Raw genomic sequence first — 26111 nt, 5'->3', positions numbered from 1 at the left:
CTCTGCATTCTGCATATTGCTCTCTTAATTTCTAAATTCCCTACTAATTTCTAAGTTAGGTTCCTCTGTTGTCCTCCTTTTAATCCTGCTCTCTCCTGCTCTGACGTAATAATCCTTTGCAATGTATTCTTTCTTAGTTTTTTGTACTTTTTCTAGGGGAATAGATCAGGATAGCTCACATGGTTTTTCCAAGCAACCTTATGTTTTTATAAAAGTTCATTAAAAGTTCAAACACAAATTCAAATCATAAATTGAATGAAGAAGTTTACAACAGAGAACTTTACATATGCATCCACATACATACATACCACCCATCATACATACATTATCTGTCACTAGCTCGACAGGTTCATTGAAAGTTTAAAACCATAATTGTTGTGACTAAGTTATCACTGAAGTTTTGTATAGATAAACCTAGTCAATTTTTTTATCTACTCTCTTTGTACCTACAATAAATTGTTAGTTTCCCTTTTATAACCTTTGATTGTTTTACAACCTCTTGGAATGTATTCTAAGTTGTAAATGCCTGCTTTCAATCTCAGAACAATTAATTCATGACACTTGAAGACAAGCAGAGTCCTCATTGCAGTTTTAATATTACAGAAGACTTAATAGCAGTCCTATTATAAAGGGCTTAATAATTACTAGTATGGGGGGGGGGGGACCCTGATCTGGTATTGGGTAAGGGGAAAGGATTGATGTCCTGAGGGCCAGCAGAAAGAATGGAAACAGGCAACCTCAGGAGATAGGAGGTTGGGGGAACCCTCTAGAATGCACCAGAGACGTAGGAGGTGGAAGGTGAGAGACTCTCAAGACTCAAAGGGAGGGACATTAGATGAAATGCCCAACAGGGAGAGGGAACTTACAGAGCCCACCTCCAATAGGAAGACAGAGCATCAAATGAGGAAGAGGGCGTCCATCCCACAGTCACAACTCTGATCCATAATTGTTCCTGTCTGAAGGAATTACAGGGATGGAAATGGAGAGGAGCCTGAGGAAAAGAAGGTCCAGTAACAGGCCCAAAGTGGGATCCAGCTCAAGGGGAGATCCCAAGGCCTGATACAATTACTGGGGCTATGGAGCACTCACAAAAAGGGATCTATCATGACTGCCCTCCAAAAGACCCAACAAGCAACTGAAAGAGTAAGATGCAGATATTTGCACCCAACCAATGGACAGAAGCAGCTGACCCCTGTTGTTGAATTAGGGAAGGCTGAAAGAAGCTGAGGAGAAGGGTAATCCTGTAGGAGGACCAACAGTCTCAGTTAATCCGAACCCCTGAGATCTCTCAAACACTGGACCACCAAAAAGGCAGCATAAACCAGCTGATATGAGGCCCCCAACACACATATAGTAGAGGACTGCCAGGAGATGATACACCTAACCCTCAAGAAACTGGAGGCCCCAGGGAGTTTAGAGGTCAGGTGGGGTGGGGGGTAGGGACATCTATGTGGAGATAAATGGGTGGGGAGGAGGTATGGGATGTGGAACAGTTGGAGGGTGGACAGGGGTGGGAGAAATAAAATATGGAGTGTAAAAATATATTAATTAATTAAAAAAAGAAACACACATGGTAAGTGGATATTAGGAAAAAAAGCTTGGAACACCTATGATATTATAAATTTTTAAGTGGCACAATTTGAGTATTGAAGTACTTTAGTTAGTGTGAATTAATCTCATATATTTTGAAGTCATAAGTTTATTTTAATTGAAATAAGTTTATGTATTTCCTTCCTCCTGGCTTTGTGCTCTGAATAAATATAAATAACATAAATGAATAAAAATTATCTAAAAAAATTACTAGTATTATTTTAGGAATTCTTATAGAAACATCATTAAGAATTAAGAAATCATCTATTTGTCTATATAGGATCACTACAAGACATAACATCTACATCGTTCTGCAGAAATCTGCTCAAAAGGGTAGACTAATACCTAGAGATTGCTATATATATATTTAATAATAACAAAAAAGCTTATTAATAGCAGGAATCTTTCCTCAAATGTAATCCCTTTGGCCTTGCCTAGAACAACAAATTCATTATGCCTTTACATAATGAAGGAAGATCACCTGCTAGATTTTTTAGCTTCTCCTAGATGGCTCCTGGGAAACATGGATTATTTTCTATTCACAAATATGTAGGTCTTTCTAAAGAAGAATGGGATTTACTTGAAGTTGAAAGACTCTGTGGATACTGCACACAAATAATGGAGGATTACTGCACAGGAAGGAGGCAGCATGGGTACAGAAGGAGCTGTAAGAGTCTCCTCCTTTGGTGGCCACCATGCACCTTTTTTTTTTTCCCGAGACAGGTTTTGTTTGTTTGTTTGTTTGTTTGTTTTTTAATAGCCCTGGCTGTACTGGAACTCACTCTGTAGACCAGGCTGGCCTCAAACTTAGAAATCCTCTGCCTCCCAAATGCTGGGATTAAAGGCATGCGCCACCACTGCCTACACAATGCTACAATGCACTTTCTTAGTAGCATAAGCAACAACAGGAAATGTTCTTCCATGTGGTCATAGCATAGAGGTAAATACCTACTGTAAAACACATCCCACTTATTTTGAGGTGGCTAAACAGTAATGTGAAACTTAACACCAGAGTCTGAATATTGACATGCATCAAACTACTATCTCAATCTTGGGAAATTTTAGTTTTACTAGCTCGGAAACAAATATAATTCTACACACCTGATAAAATGGTTCACTCCACATTTTACTTAGGTCAAGAGAGTTCTCACTGACTATATTGACTGTAGAACAGTACTCAAGTTCTTTCCATTTAGAGAGGTTGTTGTAACAGTCAAGCGATGCCAGCTCCCAAAACTCCTTCTCAGCTTCTGTGGGTTCACCATCCACCCACTCCAGTTTATTTAAAGCCTGCAGGAAAAATATTAGGACTATTTTATGGAGTTGAAATAACATAGATGTTAATACATGTTTTAAAAGGGGATACTATAGCATACATACTAAGAAAATCATTTCAGATTTATGGCAAAAGGAGAGAAATGGGATTAATATTCAGTGAATTAATAACAGTGAATTGAAGAAACAAACAAACAAGCAGTCTGGAGAAATGGCTCAGTGGTTAAGAGCACTGACTACTCTTCCAGAGGTCCTCAGTTCAATTCCAGCAACCACAAGGTGGCTCACAACCATCTGTGAGGGGATCAAATGCCCTCTTCTGGTGTGTCTGAAGACAGCAATGGTGTACTCATATACATAAAATAAATGATTCTACAAGACAAAAATAAAAAACCAGAAAGATGCTTATAGGCCCCAAATGAGGCCGGGCATGGCTGCACACACTTTTAACCCTAGAACTCATGACGTAGACACAAGCAGATCTCTGTGAGTTCTAGGACAGCCAGAACTACAAAGTTAGACCTTTGTAATTAGTAAAAAACCAAACCAAGCCCACCAAAACAGACCCCAATGAGAAGAAAGTCCTCTCACTGAGAGACTTAGCAGGAAAGCCAGTCAAATGATGCAAAATTTGCTCTAATTTATTACTTATTTATTATTTATTACTTAACGAGTTCTTTGGAAAAGTAAAGCAAAGGAGATTTATAGACGATTGCAGGTTTCCACGCTGCCATCACTCACGTAATAGTTATAGGCGACAGATGCTAAAGCTTGACACCTACTGCCTTTGTCAACTTGCAGTGAAATAAAACACACAAAACCAACTCATCAACATCAAGGGCTATCTTACTTTATCGTATTTTTATCTAAGAAAAAGAAAACAAACTAAAACAGAAAATGTAAAAATAATAGCAATCATAGAAATACTTGGAACTTATGAAAGGCTTTGTCTCCTTTCAATGTTGTCTTAAAAAGAGCAAGATACAATAACAATGATGTCACAAGTGGTTATTATAAAAACACATCTAACACTAAAGCTAACAGTTCTTTTTAACATGTACAGAGCCGAGGTGGTTAAGTAGCTGATATATTTGCCAGAGATTGATTTTACCTCATCATACAACTTAGCAGCTTGACAATAATCACTTCTAGCTTCTGCTAATAGTGCGTTCTGAGTGTCCTGCGTTGTTCCTAACTCACTGCTAAAAATGCCACGGAGAACATCATACTCCCCAATCGAACGATAGAGTCTGAAAAACAAAGTTCAGATCACCAAATAGAAGTATTTACACAATTTTCATTAATATTGAAAGAAGATTTCACGCAGATAACATATAAGTAGTATTTTGTTGGAAATATAAAATTTAATGGTTCTGAAATTTCCTTTAGGTTTTACTTCTTTAGCCCCAAGTTGTTTTAATATGCATTTGAAAACAAAATATAGAAAGCTAGGTGGTAAGTGAGTCACTAATTTTTTTTTCTTTTTTGTGAGACAAGGTTTCACTGTATAGCCCTGGCTGTCCTGGAACTCACTTTGTAGACCAGGCTGGCCTCGAACTCAGAAATCCGGCTACCTCTGCCTCCCAAGTACTGGGATTAAAGGTGTGCGCCACCGCCGCCCGGTCAGTGAGTCACTAATATAAGAGTGAACTACACTACACTATGAGACCCTGTCTAGAAACTAACCCTGTAAGTATGAAAAGCTCATAGTGTATGCGGCTTCTGCAGGTGGGCTAACTGGAGTTTCTGTCTAGCCCCAAGGGAAAGCCTGCAGCAAGTAATACCTCTCACCCTGTCGATGCTTTTCTTTATATTCTAGGGACTATAATTTAGACACCAAAATTTCCCTTATAGCCTTAATACTTCTAGAGAGTTCACTCATCTTTTCATCTTAATAAAAATCTGGCTTGCCCAGCATAGTGGTGGATGTCTGTAATCAACACCAGAAGGGTGAGACCTGGATAATGAGTTCTATGTAAACCTGGGCTACACAGTGGACTTACAAACAAGATTCAATTACTATGAAATTCTCAAGTTAGTGTTATTAAAGTTTGTTTCTTTCTTCTTGCAAGTTTCTTTTCAAATCCAAACCTATATGCCACCTTTTCCTGACTATAGTTACCAGACCAGACACCCAAGAACATCTTCCTCCCTCCTTCTCCTGCTTTCCGTTTTATTTTCTGATAGTGAATCTCTTTTATCAGTCAAACAAGCTTTGCTTGGGAAAGTTGGTAACTGCCTGCAATCTCAGTTCTCGGGAGGCTGAGAAAGAAGGGTTGCAAGGCCAAGGCTGGCTTAGGGTTATAGAGTAAGCTCAAGGCCAGTCTGAACAACGACTTATCAAGACCTTGTCTCCGTAGGAGCAGGGATGGGTGTGGGGGAAGAGGTGGCATTGCCCAGGCTTTAACTTAGTGGAAAAGTGTTTGCCTAGCTTCTTTATAAGGTCTTGAGTTTCTAGTCAAGTACCAAGGGAAGGGGGAAAGGTCTATGAACAGCAAGTTGTACAGAACTTGTATGAATCATGAAGCCATTAAATCTAAACTAGGTCAAGTTGAATATACATGGTTCTGTTACAGCCCAGATTCTGGAAGTCAAAGGTCAGAGGCAAGGGTGGGTCCATGGGTGCTAAACAGCAGCAGTTCACAGTCAGAAGTTGAAATCAGAAAGAGATATTATATACAAGCACAGAAAGAAATCCCTATATATAACCTACCCTGATACTCAGGTACCTAGATGTTTATTAGGACTTGATCAAAAGGATGACCATAAAACAACAAAAGACTAAATTATTTAATAAAGTTAGAGACAAATGTGTCAAGTTTAAGCTTGTAAAGTTATATATTCTATATTCTAGCAATCTACACATCTATCTACCTATCCACCTTCCTATCATCTCCCCCTCCCCGCCTCTGCCTGCCTGCCTGCCTGCATGTCACTGGGGATGGAAGTGGAAGCCAGGCACTCAAGCATTCCAGGTTCTGCAATGGAGATAAATCCTCATCTAGCTCTTCCTCTGGCCTGTGATTCATACGTCAAAACAGGGTATAGCCTTGACTGGCCTTGAACTAACAGAGATCATCCTGCCTCAGCCTCCTACATGCTAGGCTTACATGTGTGCCTCGTAATTGCCATCTCCCTCTCTATGTGTGTGTGTGTGTCACAAAATGTCAATCACACATCTGAAGCTGTGGGAGGTATAATGAAGCCTTCTCTGGCTTTTCCTGGCCATGCCCTTCTCAGCATTCTCTGTCCGCCTTCATGTTCTGGTTAATTATGTTTATAAATATATACATTTTCTATAGGACTCATTTGTTGTGGTATCAGGGATTGAACTGAAAGGACAACATAAATCCCATTTGTCTCCATTCAAGGACCAGGCCTGATTTCAAAAAAGGCCATAAGGTACCAGCTCCAGAGAGACCATAAAAGCATAATTTGTATTTCTGGACAAGGTAATAAAAATACCAGGAGCTATTAGAAATTAAGCATTACAGGGTTACTCAATGTTTCTTCTTTAAGGAAAATATTTCTTTTCATGGCCATTTTGAAACATGGGCAAAAAAAAAAAAACAAAACTCAGCCTAAAATGTTTTTACTAGCTTATTAAATTTTTTCTTTATATGTGTGTGTGTGCCTGTGTGTCTATCTGTCTATCTGCCTGTTGGTGAGAAGAGTATTGGATACCCTGGAGCTGGAGTTTTGGGTGGCCTGTGATCTATCCAACATAGGTACTAGAAACCCAAACTTGAATCCTCTCTGAGAGCAAATTCTTCTAACTACTGAGCCATCTCTCCAGCCTCTTTACCAACTCATGTCTTCATAAAATAAAGGCAATATTTTATTGTGCTACTTTGATTGACTTACTGTTCATCAAAGAGTGGTCCACCCCAGACTTACTTAGCAAGTTCCATCCACCGGAGAACATCGGGAGGCAAGCAAGTCTTGCCCCGAACTCTTTTGGTGGGTGGTTCCTTGGGCATCAGCCGGAGTAGGGCCTCTTCCAGAAGACGGATACCTCCCGGCTGCTGCAGACTAGCCAGGCATCCCACTCGAACTGAGGCTGGGTCAAGTGTCAGGAAGTCTGGGTGTTGGCAACTTATTTCCTATAAAACCACATATAGCTGTTTAGCACATAGGATTTGGATGACATCATCACAAAGGATTATTCCATTTAATTAAACATAAGAAAAACAACCGACTTGTAATAATAGGCAGTGATATTACAAAGTGTCTGTGCAGTTCTACTAGCAAAATTCTTAGCAACACTCAATTTCTTTTCTTTTCTTTTCTTTTTTTTTTTGGTTTTTCGAGACAGGGTTTCTCTATATAGCCCTGGGTGTCCTGGAGCTCACTTTGTAGACCAGGCTGGCCTCGAACTCTGAAATCTGCCTGCCTCTGCCTCCCGAGTGCTGGGCTTAAAGGCGTGCACCACCACGCCCGGTTTGCAACACTCAATTTCTGCAAAGGGAAAATATAACCCTTTACTGTTATATTTCCAAGCTAAACATTAACTTACATCAAGAAAAGCACTGACAAAATGTTAAAATTAAAAATGCAATGCCAGGCAGTGGTGGTTCACGCCTTTAATCCCAGCACTTGGGAGGCAGGGGCAGGAGGATTTCTGAGTTCGAGGCCAGCCTGGTCTACAGAGTGAGTTCCAGGGCAGCCAGAGCTATACAGAGAAACCCTATCTCAAAAACCAAACCAAATCAAACCAAACCAACCAACCAACCAACCAACCAACCAACCAACCAAACAAACAAACCAAAAATCCTCTTTTATATATCTAAGCAACTACAATTTAAAGGAATATTTATGTATTTAGCTTTAGTTGTTAAGAAAAGCAGCTAAAGAACAGATTTTATATTTATTTACCAAAAAATGGGTATACTGACTTGTTTACAACCTTTGCAAACACCTTTCTTATTAAGAGGCTAACTTACTTAGTGATATTTGAAAAGATGATTTCATGATTTATTACAATGACCTATAAACAACAAATAATAAAAAAAAAAACCCTCAACTCATTATCTAGAAGAATGTTCACTGTAATCGTATTCCAAACAGACTAGTGTTCAAATGTGCATCTCTGCATGTACATCTGCATTTATGTAGCCCCCTAAGAACTTGGTCTCAAGTTCCCCTTGATGTTATAACACATATACCAGCCACTGTCCATGTGGCTGCCAAGACTGAAGACCAGAACTGATGGCTATAAATTCTCCAAAGCAATCAAATAAAAATGTTTGTCATCGTTAGAAAGGGCTAACAGTACAAAAAGAAAAACTCAAATAAAATTATATTTCAGTCAATAAATTTCAATGCTTAAGGCATAAAAAATATTCATATGTTGGTGATAACCAACAGCTGTTTAATAGTACATAGGGCTTGCTCAGCAGGAGGACAACCATGCCTGGTATTGGAACTTTCCATGCTAGTGAGGCCATAGATATTAGAAAAAAAATATCTATTACTGCCACTTTGCTAGTCAAGCATAATTCCTTACTATATTCTAAATCTTGTCCTTAAAGCCACAGATGAGTATAGGTGCCACCCTCATGAAAGAAGCTCCTCTTTACAGAAAACCACAACCAGACACAATTCAGAGGTCAATGGATGGTGGGGAAACTCAGTACCAACTGATACACACACACACACACACACACACACACACACACACACACATCACAAATACTACATGGTTCAGGAACATGTCTGAAGGAGGGACATAAAGATCTTATAGCCAGAATAGCAGAAAGTCTGCTGTGAAATAGTCTCTTCTAGAAATGACTCCATAAAGATGATATAACAGCAATATCAATACACACTAATGTGGAACGGGTTAAAGTTCATGAGCTCCCCTCTAGTCAAAGAACTAGGTAACTACTGACGGCAGAGAGGGGAAGGGTAGGGGAGTCAGCCTCTCCCAGAGATGATCTCCTTCATTGTTATCTGATACAATGTGGGCAGCCCTGAAACCATATACGCACAAACAATAAAAACAGACCTAGGAGATGGTACTGATACATTTATGCATACAAGTAATTACTATAAATGTAATTTGGCAATAATAATCAAAGAAAAAGAGGCTTTTAATTTCCAATTAGATCTGTGGAGTATGGGGCAGGCTGTAGAGCAGAAAGGAAAGGGGGAAATGACATAATTCAATTTTATTTAAAATTGTTATCAAAAACAATAAAAGTGAGAAGAAATAAGATTTATTCTTATTTTACTGTATGTGTCTGTATGAGTGTAAGTCACATATCCTAGAGCTGTGGTTACAGGCAGTTGTGAGCCACCTAACGTGGATGCTGGGAACTAAACCAGGCCCTCTAGAAGAGCAGGAAGCAATAATAACTACTGAACCAACTCGCTATCTCCTAAAATCACTTTAAAGATTTAAAATTTTTATTTATTTATATTTACTGTGTATACATATACATATATATAAATAAATAGAGAGAGAGAGAGAGCGGGAGGCAAATGTGTAACATACAAGTTCATGTTGTTAGAGGACAACTTGTGGGAGTCAATTCTCTCCTCCATCATGTGGATCCTGGGGATAAAACTCAAATGAACAGGTTGGTAGTTAAGAGCCTTTACTCACTGTGCTTTCATGCTATCTCAGAAGAAATTAATATCTGATAGTCTGGTAGATGTAGCTAAGCAGTAACTGAAAGTATACTTACGCTGAGCTCTCTGCTGCAACCAAGTGTCCTTAGAGAAAACTTCTTTAACCTATGACTAGATATCTGCAATGACAGCTATACCTGACCCAATCAAGAGGCTACGTACATAACCTGCCTGGCTACTGCCCTATATAATTTTAATAGTTCCACATCACTCAAGAACTACAGCACAATGCCAATTTACTCTTTGTTTTGTGTTTGTCGGGGACACTTGTGAAGAATGAGCGTTTGGGGTCACATGGATTTTTGTCTCTTTGTGGCTGTTGCCACTTAGAAGAAAGCTAGGCATATTCTCAATCACCATCTAAATAAAGGCAGAAAAGAGCTTGCTAAATACTACATAAGGAAAAACAAGTAAAGAGAACAGAGGGTTGGGGCTGCAGGAGATGGTTAAGTGTTAAATCCTGAGCCATGCAAACAGGAAGATTGCGTTCAGATGACTAGGACCTAAGGTCAACTGTAAACTACTGAGTCTTCACATAGAATTCCAGCACTGGGAGGCAGAGGATCAGGGAGCTTGCTTGCCAGCCAATCTTGCTAAGCCAGTGAGGCCCAGGTTCAGCAAGAAACATAGTAAGGCACACATTTGGTACAGGTATACATGCAGGCAACTATTCATTCATTCATTCATTCATTCATTCATTCATTCATACATTCATACACACATACAGTTTAATCAAAACCCTAAAGAGACAGGTTAATTACAAGACACAAATTTGATTTCAAATTATTGTCATATACAAGCATTTGGGGAGCAAAAATAACCAAAAACATAAATTACATGTGCCTACTTAGAAGAGATAACCTAAATAATACATTTACTGTTAAACACCTTGTTCTCAAGTTTCAGTTTGGGAAATAAAGTGATGGCATTAGGCATTCGGTCTCACAGCAGAGCAGCAGTGGCCTTTACCTGGATGCAAGAGACAAAGGGTGGAAAGAACAAGAAAGTTGTATTAAGGAAGCGGTTGAAATCTTGGAGCAAATTTTGAGTGATGATGTTCTTTTCAGATGTTGTCTTAAATTTATTCATTTCTTTCAAAATCCCAGAAAACAAGCTGCTGAAGAGTTGTTTTGCAATTATTGGGTCTTTCTGTTAAAAATAAAAAATAAACATAAATCACACTTGAAATAAAGGTGCAGTAATTCACCAGCACTATTTTAGAACTTCACTTTAAATACTGACCACTAAAAACACATCCACTACATGTCTAAATTCAGTTTACAAAGTTTTACCAGCCTACTCTACAAGGAGAATCTAGACCTGGAATCTAGTCGAATGCTTCTGGCTGATGCTGATTAGGATGAACACATAATCCTACAACTCCCCTCCAGAGCTGAAGCCAGGATCCTAGTGTCTCATGGTGTGAACAGACTAAACAAGGAAGCTGTCACGTGTTTGATGCCGTGTTTGCAAAGACCTTGGGGCAATGACTTAAACAGAGTTCCACGGCCATAGGAGCACTATCCTTGATGCATGTATGTAACATCTGCACAGTGAACATTACATGAATATATCCTAACTATGTATTCTTGTGTAGTGAAGAATAAAAATGAAAAAGTACTCTATAAAAGCAACATCAAAGTCATGCAAGCATGATTTGTCTTTTCGGTATAAGGTCTTTAAACACATAATATTATACAAAATTTTAGAAAATACTCTAAAGGCTGTTATTTTTCCAGCCTGTGTGCTGTTTCATCTACTATCTACTGTTTTACAACCTGCTACTTTCATTCAACACATTGTTAGCAGGTTAGTTAGCTGACTACTGATTGATGAGACCTATGTAGAAATCCCTTCATTTGTCGGAGAATTCTAAACATTCATGTCTATTAGATCAACTACAATGGTGACTGAAGTAAAAATGGCCTCATCTGGATATGGTGGCATACACCTTTAATCCTAGCTCTCAGCAGGCAGAGGTAGGCAGATCTCTGTGAATTTGAGGGTAGTCTGGTTTACATAGTGAGTTCTAGGACTATGAAGAGAGACTATGTCTCCAAAGATTTATATGAAGTTAATTAATTTTAATCAATCCAATTAAAAAACAAAAAATCCCTCAGCATCAGGCAGTGCTGCCTGTTGGTCCTGTGACAAACACTATCCATGCTCCCCTTTGCTGTTTCTTAAAGGCATGGTTCCCAGTCAAAGAGAGAGGGGTGTGTGTGTGTGTCGGGGGGGTGGTAACAGATCAGCTTAGCTTCTTCTGGCTTACCCAATACTGCACCCTAGCAGTTAATGTAGTAGCTGGCATACACAGCAGGTAGTCCATAAACAAACATTTGTTAAATAAAATACTAGAAATAGAAGTGGATTACTGGGACACCTCTCCTCAAAGAAGAGAAGGGGAAAAAAATGCAGTCTTGTTTCTTTAAAAGAATAAACACGTTTTGTTTTCTAAGCACAAAATGGATGGGCTTTGACAAACTCTTAAGCCTGTAACTGCCAATGTATTATACATGATAGTGCCCTCTGGTTTAAACAGGACACAATGAAGAGTTGATGTCCACTACGCACAAGAGGCAGGAATCAGGGCACTATACAACTGAGAAATGGAGAGCAGGGGAAGACAGGTGTCTCCTTCTTCCCTGACACTTAGAGGTACCTGTCGCTTTGGTAACTCGCAGTCTTTATCCAATCATAATCAATGACATAAGACTATGTGGAGAATCTGGTGCAAGGACGTGAAGGTACTTCACAGCAACAACAAATCTCATGAAAAGTTACATGACTATGCATGGACCACACTCCACAGGTGAACACATGAGAAATAAGCACAACGAATGACGTCGCTAATTTCTTTATGCATCTACATAAAGGGCTCAATATTTTACTATAGTAACATAAACTGTCTCCACTGGAGGAAACCTGGCAAGGGTACATGTCTAATACAGTTAAAAAATTATTGTCAATTCAGAATTATTTAGATCAAATAAAAGGTATACAAGACAGTGATCTAAATGGCTTATTGAGCTCTTCAGAATTTATCCTGCTATTTTTCCCATGATTTCATTCTGACACTGGGTAAGAAATATAAATGTCAATCTGATTTTAAAGAGCTCCTTGTGACTGAGAGCGCACTTGCCTGACAAAGGCACTCAGTTTTAGTGCTACTCTCATTAACTATATGTTAGGGTCTCCTCAGGAGACAAGAGATGACAGAACTAGAGATGGGGAATAAGGGTAATCTTTAAGTGTACCATTTAAGGGAAATCAACACTTCTGTATGACCCTTTTCTTCTAGACATAGATCCTTAGACTTCACACAGAGCTGCTAATGTGAACATAAAGCATGGTATCTGGACAGACCTGGGCCACAGCCTGCAAGGGGGTGATCAGACCACTGTGCTGGATCTGGATATCAGGAAGATCGCCATGACGATAACTTCTGTACAGAACAACCTGCGCATCCTGCTTCATTTTAAACTCACTCTTGATATCCTACAATAACCAGAAGCAAAAAATGACAACTGCGATTTCATGTAAGAAAACCAAGCATGCCAAGTGTGTTGGTGCATGAGGTAAAGAAGTTTAGAGTTCAAAGTCATCCTTGGCTACATAGCAAGTTTGAGGCTAGCCTGAGCTACCTTGCTTCAAAACAAACCAAAGGAAAATAAAAACAACCAACCAACCAACCATTCAACCAAACAGAAGAAAAGCAAGCATGCACGCAAAATGAAACTGCCAGAATACATCTTTAGTACAAAGGAGAAGTAATAATTTTATTTATACTACAATTTGGTCAGTATGAGAAAAGGCCATAACTGAAAAATCCAAATCTGAATATCCATGAAAATTATAAATCTGAGAGCTACGTTCTTTTCAATCCCACACATGGCAGCCTCGTGTAAAGGTCCACAGCAATGCCCACTGTCTCAGACGCACATTCCACAGTCAGTACAAACCACTTCCTTCCCTTCTATGCTTTCAGCTTTCCCCTTACCAGTGGTTCCAATCCCAGTATTCTCTCTCCAGAGAGGCTTTCCATAGACGTGTTCACAGTTTAATTCTGATAGGATACTTTCTAATCTCAGCTTCTCTTTAGTGTATCATGTACTAGACTTGCCTTCATGATCATCTCTTCATGGCTAGCACTTACTATGATGTCTGACACTGAATATCATGCATCAGACACATTTATACACGGAATGCACATACAAACACATGAACTTCTAATGTTTAATTATCAACATGTTGTTCCTAAGTGTTGGCCAGCATCTTCACAGCTAAATGTCTGTTTCACAGATAGTAGACTGATCTATGTTTCAATATACTGCCATATCTGTAATTTCTTGTTTATTTGTAGACAGGGGCCTTAAACCTGAGATCCTGGCTCTTTAAAAAACAAAACAAAACAGGTATTATGAACATCGTCTATGCCCATTCATGTCAGAAGATACCTATGTAGCACTGCTCCTGTAACATTGTAGACCAATCTGAACACTTAGTATATTGTCTGTGCGGCAAAATAAGTTTCAAATTCTTGAAGAAGATACAAACCTTCTCTAGTTTTTGTTCCATGAGGCCCCTTTTGGCATACAGCAAACTCAACTTTTCTCGGTCCTTTAAAAATCTTCTGCGCAATCTCAGAATATCTGCCTGGCTCGGAGTGCCTGAAGAACATAAAGCAGGTTTGCCAACTCATGGTCAATTAAACAACATGTGCAGTTGACTTTCATGCTTTCCCAGGATCCCAAAAGTGAAAATGTGGGTTTATCTCTCCTTTTAAATTGTAATTTAGTGACTTGTTAAGGACACAAACCAATAAGGAAAACCAGAAAGGACAGTGCAGCAATTCTGAGCTCTAAAGAACATGGGAGTTCTAAATGTCTCAGGAAACCCCAATTAAAAGGTGGATAAAGCATGGATCCAGTGCAGTTACAGCCAAATGTCCATGGTCTGTGGCGACCAGCACCCATGGGGGAGAAAGCAAGGACATGGCAGCCGATCTGGAGGAAGTGTGAGGTGGAAAAGGCCAGTTCAGCAAACAGTGCCAAGAGGACTCTGAATCCTGCAGTTGCCATTCTCCAGTGGTGTCTAAAGAGTAATTAATCAAGGCGGAATATTAGGTCCATGAAAGGTCTGCTAACGAGGAGAGGGTCTCCATACTATGGTCAGGCAGTATGCTGGAAAGGGAGGGTCTGTAAAAAACTTAAGACAAAATGTTGACTGGATGGTAAAGAGGCCTGCTGCCACCCCTAACGACTTGAGCTTGATGCCCCCACACACATATAACAGAGAAAATAGATTTCTGAAGTTGTCCTTTGACCTAGAATCATAGCGCTGAGTGTAGGCGTTCTTTCCCTCCCTCCCTCCCTCCCTCCCTCCCTCCCTCCCTCCCTCCGCACCCTTCTCTCTCTCTCTCTCTCTCTCTCTCTCTCTCTCTCTCTCTCTCTCACACACACACACACAATCCAAAAATAACAAGACAAAATATTTATGTTGAGAAAATACCAATGTATAACTCAGGGAAATTTGGATACATAGGTGAAAATCTAAGCATGTAAGCCAAAATGATTATCAATGTCTAGGAAAAAATGAAAGGAAAAAAATGATCATATACAAAGGGACCCAAATCACAAAGATGATTTTATCAAAGTAAGAGCACTGAGGACAGATACTGAGACATAATCACACAGAAGATGGGGTCTTAGGCCACACCCAGGTAGGTATAAATGTGTCATAGAGGGCAAAGACAACAGACAAACCTCCAATGCACAGACAGCTTAAGAGTACTTGCTGCTCCTCTAGAGGACCTGAGCTCAATCCCCCATACCTGTAACCTGAGCTCCAAGAGATACAACATCTACTTCTGAGTCTTATAAAGAGCTATCTTTTCCCCAGACTTTTTAGTGTTGAGTCTGGAGGCCTACCTACCAGGCTCTCTGCCGTTCAGGTCTCACACTGGCTCTTAAATGAGGCCATTCCTACCTACTTACCATCAAGCTGCTAAGGACCAAAAAGTGCTTCTGGACTTGCCTACCATTTCATCTTATACTACTTGCTCCCATATAATCTCTTTGAATGGACCTGAGTCCTCATGACTATCTATTCCACTCATCAGGTGGTAGCTTCCTCATGTGTACCTTGCTTTCTTCCCCTTACTGGACTCTTCACAATTCCCCATGTCCCCAGGACATCAATCCAGCTGGACTACACAGAACTGTCAGCATGGATCTATCTTCCACAGAGTTTGCTCAACTAATTTTGACTTCCTTCCACTCAACAAAAATACCACTCTTCTTTCTATCTTTATCCTTTTTCTCATTCTCTTTCTGTATCCAGGGTTCCAGGCTCTTCTCAAACATCCTTCGTCTATCTAGTCTTTCCAAATGCTTGCTCCACACTCTGATTGGATTTAAAATTTCAACCCTGACATTGGATTACAAATTCTACCCCATTTACTGCTTTTACCTACTCCAAAGTTACCCAAAATTCATTAAATAAATGGACCCATCACACACTTAAAAGTTCTCGAAGGACACCAAAAAAAATGTTTTCAACATGGCAGGTGTCCGGACAACAATTACTGAATTGAATGTTGATTATTTCATTTGTTTTCAAGGAAATGTAGACAGTCAGAAATATGTTCTCCCCAGCTAAGCTTCCACATTAGGGGCAGTGCATTTGAAACATGCTCTGGCCATTTACTTACCACTTTTCACTTGGTTATCCACCTCATCATCAGGAAGGCCCAGCTTTTTTGTTCCAAAGTCCGGTCCTACTGACTTACAAGACATTCTCTGTGACTTTTCAGTCCTTTTGTGGGAAAACAGCAAGGAGGAAGACAAGGTCTCTGAAGAGAAGACGGTGTGATCCGCCAGTAGGTCAATGCTGCTCCCAGTCAGCCAATCAAATGAGCTCCTTTCAACTACAGACACACAGGATGAGAGCACTGAGGAAGCTGCTACCAAGCAGCACAGCCTGCTCAGTGTAGCAAAATCTGCTGGCAAACAGGATACTGGACCTCTGCATCTACCTGTGATACTGGGCTGAGGCCCAGGGTACTTGGTGTATGACCCAATGCAGACCAGGCACCTGAGCCTCAGGACTCTCTAGCAGCAATATCAACCCCAGTAATAGGATTTTATGCTTACAGTGAGTATCAAAGAATTTCTATTGTGTTTATTCAAATTAGTTCTACTTTTATAAACAAAAGAATGGGAAACTAATTATGTAGAGGAAACTGCTGAAGTGTTAATAAAAAAACAACTAAGTGGGCTAGAGAGGTGGCTCAGTGTTTAATAAGAAACTTGCTGACCCTGTACAGGACCTGGCTTCAGTTCTCAGAAGTCACATATTAGTTTACAAAACATCTGTAACTTCAATTTCCAGTTTCAGGGGATTGCGCCCTCCTCTAGCCTCTGCTGGCACCAAGCATATATATCCATGTATACATGTAGGCAAAATACTCAAACACATAAAGTAAAAATGAATCTTTTAAAAACAGATTAAGATCTTTTATTCTATACTTTATACTTTGCATATCAAAGCAAAAAAAATTAACTCACCTGGAAAAGAACAGTTCTGTAAGCATCAGGAAATGAATCTAATTAGAATCTAGTTAATCTGTCTTGCTCTTGAGAGAAGGTGCTTTAAATATGACACATTAAATAGGGTTTTTTGTTAAGATTTATTTATTTGATTTATGAGTACACTGTAGCTGTCCTCAGACACCCCAGAAGAGGGCACTGGATAGCATTACGGATGATTGTGAGCCACCATGTGGTTGCTGGGAATTGAACTCAGGACCTCTGGAAGAGCAGTAACTGCTCTTAACCACTGAGCCATCTCTCCAGTCCCCCCTACCCCCCACATTAAATAGTTTCATGTCAAACCAAATCAAACCAAGCATGTCTAGCTACAGTCAGATACTTTAAAAAAGAATCTTTTTCTCCCACTTATACAATGTGGAAAAACAAAAAGTAACATTTACCACTTCAACCATTTAAAATGCATGATTCAATAGCATTAGGTCCATTCCATCAACACTATCCAGAACCCTTTCCTTGTAACAAAAGTGAGACTCTGTAACTATTACCTCGATCTCTATCACCTCCACCCAAACCCTGACAACTGCTGCTTGCTTTCGCAAAGACTACTCAGATAACCTTTTTATCAGAGTAGTTTTTCTCCTTTGACTGACACGTCTTTCTTATAGCCTTTGTGACTTACCCTATCACTTTATTTCTCTTACAAAAAACCCCCAATGTTCTTGCAACAGAAGTTGTTGTAAAAGGCCTGGTCATGTGTTACCTGAAGCTTGTGTTGGAGTGAAATCATATTGTTGTTGGGTGGCCCGCACTTGTCCAGGCTTCTGCCTTTGGTCTGAGAGGGGCCCTTCTTGGGTTTGGGTATGGAGAATACTTGGAGAGGCCTGGGTCTCAATAAACATCGGAGTAAGAACAGTACTACGAAAACGCCAGTCAGGATCTATAGTATATTCCTATAGAAAGAAAAGTTTCAAAGAACACGATGTTCCTTCTGTAGTGACACAGGAATATTTCCATGCTTGCCTAGCACGAGTGAGGCTCTAAGTTCAATTTCAAGCATGCAAAAATAAGCAATAAAATCCAATAGTACCATTAGTGTATGGGTATATACTGTCACTCCAAGAAAAACTAACGAAAAATGCTTATTTACTTTTTTAAATTTTTAAATTCTTTTTGTTTTTTTTGTTTGTTTGTTTGTTTTTGTTTATTTTGAGACAGTGTTTCTCTATGTAGCTTTGGCTTAGAATTCATTCTGTAGACCAGGTAGGTCATAAATTCACAGAGATCTGCCTGCCTCTGCCTCCCAATTGCTGGATTAAAGGTGTATGCCACTACTGCCCAGTCCCTTCTTTCTTTTTTGAGATGGGTAGCTCTCGTCTGGCTTTGAACTCTCTATATAACCAAGAATGACCTTCAACTTCTGACTCTCCTGCTTCCGACTCCCAAGTATATATACCATCATGTCAGGTATATGTGTTGCTGTGAACTGAATCCTAGACTTCCTACATGCTAGACAATACTTTACCAACTCAGTTACATCTACAGTCCCTAGAAAAATCTTTTTTTTTAAGATTCTGATTAAAGGTATGTTTTCTAATATTTATTTATTTATTATATGTAAGTACACTGTAGCTGTCTTCAGACACTCCAGAAGAGGGCATCAGATCTCATTACGGACGGTTGTGAGCCACCATGTGGTTGCTGGGATTTGAACTCAGGACCTTTGGAAGAGCAGTCGGCGCTCCTAACTGCTGAGCCATCTCACCAGCCCCCCTAGAAAAATCTTTACCCCCTCCCCTTTATTTTTGAGACAGGGTTTCTCTATGGAGTCCTGTCTGATTTAAAACTGACTATGTAGACTGGACTGGCCTCAAACTCACAAAAATACACCTGCCTCTGCCTCCCAGGTTCTGGTATTAAAGGCGTGCAGTATGCTCGGCCAGAAGAACATTTTTAAACACATACTTACTTTAAAAGTAGAAAAAATAATCACAATGGAGAAACTCCATTCTCCTACGCTCTATCTCCAACTCCTTCTATATGATGGGCCGATGCCACACTTGGCAATGCCAATCATGTCACAATACAACTACCATACTCATACCACTCAGTTGACCAGAGTGCTAAAAACCTGTATATATTTTATCTTCAAGCTATGTGTATAAGCTACAAATGAAATATAAATGAACTTTGTTGTTTATGCCTGTATTCTCTTCTTAAGGTATCTCATTATGACTCCTCATCAAATAACCTTTGTTTTCTTTTTGGAAGTTTCTTTTTGCAGCATAAAGAGACTGTTAAAGAAATCCACAAATGGTCAAAAATACAGAGATGTGATCATGGGATGTCCAATTCCAACTGATAAATTTATAAGGCCACCTCTATACCTAAGGCTCAGGAAACATGGAAGAAGAGTCAGAAAGACTTAAGTACCAGAAGACCAGGGCATCTACTTTAAGATTGTGCATTATATAGAAACATTACCTGCCAATAAAAGCTGTCTGAGGAGATAGACACATGAAATTGAGAAGAGGTATAGCCATGTGGCACTCAGAATAAAATAAACCTGTTAACTAAGTTATGAGCTAGGCAGAGAACAAGCCCAAGCTTATGGCCTGGGCATTCGTGCATAAATAAATAAGTCTCAGAGTCGTTATTTTGGGAACTGGGGAATAGGTGGAAAAGCCCATGTGTTATAATTTAATCACACACACACACACACACACACACACACACACACACACACACACACACACACACACGGAATAACAGGAAAGTGAGTTGTCCAAGTGGCGTCTGAGAGGATTCAGAGTGTGAGATACCAGGGGGAAAGAAGGCACATGTCCATATCTTAAGCAAGGTGTATGTACATACTTTAAGAAAATTAAGTAAGTTAGTAAACAATATTAGAAGACATTTACCAAAAACAGGGGAAACACATAATAGTCACAATGATTAGAAGGACAGCACTTTACCTGAAATTCACATTCTGACAGAGGATGCTCAAAAATGGGGTTTAGATAATCTGGGCTCATCCTGGTCATTTCAAGCAGAAAGTTTGTTGCTAAACTTAAAAAGTGGACTTCTATCTTGGGGGAATATAAAGAATTTAATGCCAGCAATCGGTCCAATGTATTGGAAGGCAATCTGGTTTCATGGCTCCAGAAATTCCGAATAATTAGTCTGAAAAGTGAAGAGAAAATTTTGGGTAGATAGCAGCAAATGAAAGGAAATACTGCCCATAATGTCATGTGCAGACTTCATAGCTTTTCATCCATAGAAATCTTGGTCAAAGGGAAACTACATAAAAATATGAGAAAAAATAACCAGATGTTTTGAAGGACAAATATCTCTAAACCGTAGTATATATGACAAGCTGAACGAATATCTGACTATTCCCTGGAGAGTATACAAAAATAAGTATATAGTACCAACAATTCTAAAAGTCAAAATCATCTTACAAATATTAGTACTTGTAGTTCACTCAACAGGAGAGTGCTTGCCTAGTATGAAAGTCTCTGGTTTAGATGCTCAGAATAAAAAGCAAATTTCATAAAATCCTTCACTGCTTTGCTAAAACAATTCACTGTAAAAATTACTGTTATAATATATTCAAAGCTTAATCTAAAATCAAGTTAAGGCTGGGAATATGGGTCAGTTATTACATTGCTAGCCTGATAAATCTGAGGCTCTTGGTTCAATCTTTAGTATTGTTCAAAAAACAAAACAAAACAAAACATGTTGGACTTTTCAACAGACAAGTACTTTAAGAAATTTAAATATAAACTGTTAAAAGTTCAACGAATTTAAAATTGAAGCAGGAGAAAAATGAGTATTATGTCAAATTATATTTAAAAAAAAACCTTTGTCCTTGGTTATGTGGTTGTCATTTGATAAGATGTTTTTACATAACTGAGTTAAGACATTTTAGAGAACAATTGTCATTGATCATATCTCCACACAGAATAAACATTATGGTTTCTTTCTAATGCTAAAGTGTCCAACTCTTCAGGTAACCTTGATATGTATGATATGATTTTAACTATTTGTGTTAGATGGGAAACAGAACAGTTGCTTCAACCTGAAAATCTTTAACTAACTCACTTCATAAGCACTTTGTCCTAACCACCTTTCCATGAGGTTTATTTTGAAATAACCTGTCAGGATGTTAAAATCTTATTCCTCACGTGTGATTTAAAACACATTTCACTAAGGATTAGAAAATGCAGGAAACAGAAAGAATGATGATATCACAGTAAACACTTGAAGCTAGTCTTGAAAGCAATAACCTAATCCTGGTCTACTTTATTCCAGAAGAAGTACACACTGGAGTCCAACGTTCTCGTCGATCAGTCCTTGAATCAGTACATCTTTTGCCAGTTTAAATATTTCCTGGGAATCTTCATCATTTTGACTCTCTTGATCTCTATTTGAAAAAAAATAACAAAGTATTAGTATTCTGCTTTACTCTATAATCCCACAGTCTGTATTAAAGTAAAGGTGGGTTTGTATGCGACTGATGGCGGAGGCAGTTTGGTAGAGCTGCTCAAGGTGTGAGATCAGCATAGACTTTCCTTGTGCCCTGAGTCTTGTCACCCCTACAGGCGACTGAGGGATGACACTGCCTGGGAGATGTCTCTCTTAAAAGGTTTACTATGAAGGTAAGATTGTAAGAGGGCACTCATGTACTTAAAACAAACAAACAAACAAACAGATTTTGTGTATGTGTGTGTATGTGTGTGTGTCTGTGTGCGTGTGTGTAGACAGAGACTACATCAGAAACAAGTAGAAGGGGATGACCAAAACCTGAGATTGTCTTCTGATCTTTGTGCAGAGGCACATGTCTGTGATCACACAAGCACACACACACCATGCATACATGCACACAGACTTTGTTTAAAAAAAAAAAGATATAAAATGCAATGAATGGCTAACCTGTAATTGTCATGAATCCACATAAGAATATTATACATTTGTTCTCTACATGTTGGAGAAGGATGGGAAACAAATTCCACAACAGGATTCAGAAGTTCTCGGAGTTCTATTGGTTTTAATTTTGCCACCATCTTATAAACTATATCCAAACACACCTTTTGTCTTTCATCATCTCTATAATAAAGAAGATTTTTGGTAACATAAATTTAACAATAATTATTATCATACTTACAAAGTATGGAAAGTAACATTTTTATCTTGTTCTAAAATTTCAAAAGATGTTACAATTTAAACACTACATTTCAAGTCTACTAATGAAAGAGTAATGAAAAACTGGCACATATAAACACATACACAAGAGTTTTATTCAGTTATAAAGGAAAACGAAACTAGGAAAATGGATGGGAAGTATTATACTAAGGAAAGTCAGAGAGACAACTCTAGTAAGTAGATATTGGATTCAAAATTGCAGACTTGTGTGTTTAATTTGTTGTGTCTCTATAAGAAGGGCAATAAGATGGGAGAGGGGATTGCGAGGCCTTAAGTGAGGAGCGGATGGAAAAACACCTGTGATATGAAAAGCAGACAGAGCATGGGCTGAGAGTAAGAGAAAGGAACAAGTAGGGAAATACTGTGTGTGGAAGGATGGGGCAGAAGACAGGTTTGGGGGTGATTAACCAAAACAGACTAGTTACAGAGGTCTTATAGAAAGTCATTACTTGGGAAGCTAATTTAAAAGTAGATTTTGTTTGTTTGCTTGCTTATTTTTCTTTTGGTTTTTCAAGACAGGGTTTGAGTACAGAGGTACACTACATGTGTGGACAATACTGCAGACACAAGCCATGGGTTATCAAGTGAAAATCCTAGTAGCCAATGATTAGGCTACCTCTCTATTCACTGATGGTCATGGAAGCTCCAGAGAACCTTAGAATAATACAGGTTGTTGCTATTATACTTAGTTGCTCACTAGAACTAAATGGTAAGACTCTGCTGTTGAAACATCATTTACTCTAACTATAGGACATAGAGAAATTAAATTGGACCTGACTTACAAACATCCTTCCTGGCTAGCATTCATAGTTCAGTAGGTGCTATGCAATCCAGACCACTGAGGAAAAGTCCCTATTGGTTCTGCCTAGTAGTAGACCTCACATGCAAAGCAAGATGTGTCCACTGAGAACAAAATAATCCCGGGAGGTAGAGGGAGGAAGGGACCTGGGAGGGAGAGAGGAGGGAGAGGGAAAAGGGGGAACAGATCAGCTGTGGGAGGAGTAGGGAGAGAAGTACTGATGATCAGGGATTTAAATGGAGGTGTGTAACAGTGAGGGATGGGGAACTGAGGGTAGCCACTAGAAAGTCTCAGATGCCAGGGAAGCAAGAGGTTTCCAGGACCCAACAGGGATGACATTAGCCAAAATACACAACAGGGGAGATTGAATCTGTAGAGACCATCTAAAGTGGATAAGCATGGAGTGCCCCACCCCCCACCTCCACCCCCACCCAGTTGAGGGATGGGGCCACCAACCCATCTCAAAAATTTTAAACCAGAATTGCTCCTGTCTAAAGGAAATGCAAGGACAAAGAGTGGAGCAGATACTGAAGGAAAGACCATCCAGAGACTGCCCTACCTAGGGATCCATCCCATCTGCAGATACCAAACCCAGACAGTAGTGCTGATGCCAAGAAGCACTTGCTGACAGGAACCTAACATAGCTGTTCCCTGATTGGCTCTGCTAGCACCTGACCATTACAGATTTGAATGCTTGCAGCCAACCATCTGACTGAGCATGGGGACCCCAATGCAGGAGTTAGGGGAAGGACTGAAGAAGCTGAAGGGGATTGCAACCCCATAGAAAGAACAACAATATAAACCAATCAGACCCTCCTGCCTCCAATAGCTCCCAGGGACTAAAGCACCAGCCAGAGAGTATACACGGAGGGACCCATGACTCCAGCTGCATAAATAGCAGAGGACAGACTTATCTGGTACTAATGGGAAAGGAGGCCCTTGGTACTGTAGAGGCTCGATGCCCCAATGTAGGGGAATGCTAGGGTGGTGAGGCAGGAGTGGGTGGGTGACACCCTCATAAAAGCAGGGCGGAGGGGGAGGTGGGGGAGGGGTTTTGTGGAGAGAAAACCGGGGAGGGAGATAACAATTGAAATATAAATAATAAAATAACCAATAAAAAAAGAGAAAGATGTACTGACTGGTCTGATAGTGATATGAATGCTAAGGGAGTAACCAGTGGCTGATTAATCTGATTAATCTGAAGCTTGCTCCATAAAAAGAAATTCACATCTGTACTATAAGCCTTGTCAAAAGTTCAGGGCTAGAGAGCTCATATGCCCTAAGGGGAAAATTTACTATTGTTGTTTTGCTAAATAATACACACTTTCTAAATATTTATGTTCATAACCATAGATTAATGATACTCTCAACCCTGGCCAGAAAAGTTTCTTTTTGTAAGTGGATAATGGTTAATATAGACTAACAAATTTTCAAAGTTCTGAGAAGTGACTGTTGATTGTTCAGTCCTAAACAGGATAGATAGATGACTCACCCAGCCCCCCAAGTATCTGGAAATATCACTGATCAAGAGTAGAAAGAGACCTTGGGCGTGAACTCAGCAGACAGTCCCATGGTCCCCAGAGGACTCTCCACTCAACAGGTGCCCTAGCATGCCCAGGATCTTAGGATCACTGGTGAGTGGAACACAACATCTGTTCCAACACCACCAGGAGTGCCGGGGGCCAGCAGGAGCAGGGACACAGGAACCCCATCTGACCAGTGCCTTCCTTCCAGTCAGTGCTGGTCTACCTTGATTTTGAATTCAGAAGACAGCCCCCAGAGGAGGTACCACTTCCAGGTGCTCTAACACACTGAGGATCTTAGGACCCCAGGATCCCAGGAGCTTGGTCACAACAGGATCTCAGGATCTCAGAGGAAGCTTGACTGCCAAGAACTCTGACACACCCAGAATCTCAGGATCCCAGGATCCCAGAATCCCAGGATCCCAGAGAAAGCTGGACTCTGAGGAGTTCTGACTCAACCTGGAATACAGGAAGGACAGGTTCCAATCAGAGATATCGAGGGGAGAGAGCACTTGACATAATCAGATGGCCAGGAGGCAAGCTTAAGAAGAGAAGCAACAGAAACCAAGGTTACTTGGCATCATCAGAACCCAACTCTCCAACCACAGCAAGTCCTGGATACACCATCACACCAGAAAAGCAAGATATAGATCTAAAGTCATTTCTCATGATGATGATAGAGGGTGGACATAAATAACTCCCTTAAAGAAATACAGGGGAGCACAGGTAAACAGGTAGAAGCCCTTAAAGAGGAAACATAAAAATCCTTTAAAGAATTATAGGAAACCACATCCAAACAGGTGAAAGAATTGATCAAAATCATCCAGGATCAAAAAATGGAAGTAGAAACAATAAAGAAATCACAAAAGGAGACAACCCTGCAGAAATAAACTTAGGAAAGAAGTCAGTAGCCATAGATTCAAGCATCACCAACAGAATACAAGAGATAGAAGAGAGAATCTCAGGTTCAGAAGATACCATAGAAAACATTGACACAACACTCAAAGAAAATGTGAAATGCAAAAGGATCTTAACCCAAAACATCCAGGAAATCCACGACACAATGAGAAGACCAAACCTAAGGATAATAGGTTTAGAAGAGAATGAAAATTTCTAACTTAAAGGGCTAGTAAATATCTTCAACAAAATTATAGAAGAAAACTTCCCCAACCTAAAGAAAGAGATGCCCATGAACATACAAGAAGCCTACAGAACTCCAAATAGGCTCTACTTATTCAATGCTATCCCATCAAAATTTCAACTCAATTCTTCGTAGATTTAGAAAGGGCAATTTCCAAATTCATCTGGAATAACAAAAAACTCAGGATAGCAAAAAACTATTCTCAACAATAAAAGAACTTCTGGGGGTATCACCATCCCTGACCTCAAGCTGTACTACAGAGCAATTGTGAAAAAAACCGCATGGTTTTGGTACAATGACAGACAGGTAGATCAATGAAACAGAATTTAAGACCCAGAAATGAACCCACACACCTATGGTCACTTGATCTTTGACAAAGGAGCTAAAACCATCCA

General features: G+C 39.6%; 1 protein-coding gene across 5 annotated transcripts in view; it reads right to left on the bottom strand.

The window, feature by feature from the left end:
* Prkdc (protein kinase, DNA activated, catalytic polypeptide) overlaps positions 1 to 26111 on the bottom strand; it is a 204796-nt gene that overhangs the window by 52215 nt on the left and 126470 nt on the right. For 4 of the 5 annotated variants that reach the window (XM_006521861.4, XM_017316892.2, NM_011159.2 and 1 more), the window contains 11 exons: positions 21984 to 22157; positions 21376 to 21474; positions 20024 to 20231; positions 17812 to 18001; positions 16211 to 16426; positions 14056 to 14168; positions 12865 to 12996; positions 10468 to 10647; positions 6763 to 6968; positions 3977 to 4115; positions 2692 to 2880 (listed from right to left, as the gene is read on the bottom strand). In XM_006521861.4, the coding sequence (XP_006521924.1) occupies positions 2692 to 2880; positions 3977 to 4115; positions 6763 to 6968; positions 10468 to 10647; positions 12865 to 12996; positions 14056 to 14168; positions 16211 to 16426; positions 17812 to 18001; positions 20024 to 20231; positions 21376 to 21474; positions 21984 to 22157 (1846 nt within the window). Of the gene's footprint in view, positions 1 to 2691; positions 2881 to 3976; positions 4116 to 6762; positions 6969 to 10467; positions 10648 to 12864; positions 12997 to 14055; positions 14169 to 16210; positions 16427 to 17811; positions 18002 to 20023; positions 20232 to 21375; positions 21475 to 21983; positions 22158 to 26111 lie in introns of those variants that run through there. The other variant, XR_003951769.1, reaches the window with a different exon arrangement.

The sequence above is a fragment of the Mus musculus genome, chromosome 16 (assembly GCF_000001635.26).
Source record: "Mus musculus strain C57BL/6J chromosome 16, GRCm38.p6 C57BL/6J".
Taxonomy (NCBI): Eukaryota; Metazoa; Chordata; class Mammalia; order Rodentia; family Muridae; genus Mus; species Mus musculus.
The sequence above is the reverse complement of the archived record's forward strand: the minus strand, read 5'-3'. Positions and strand labels throughout refer to the sequence as shown.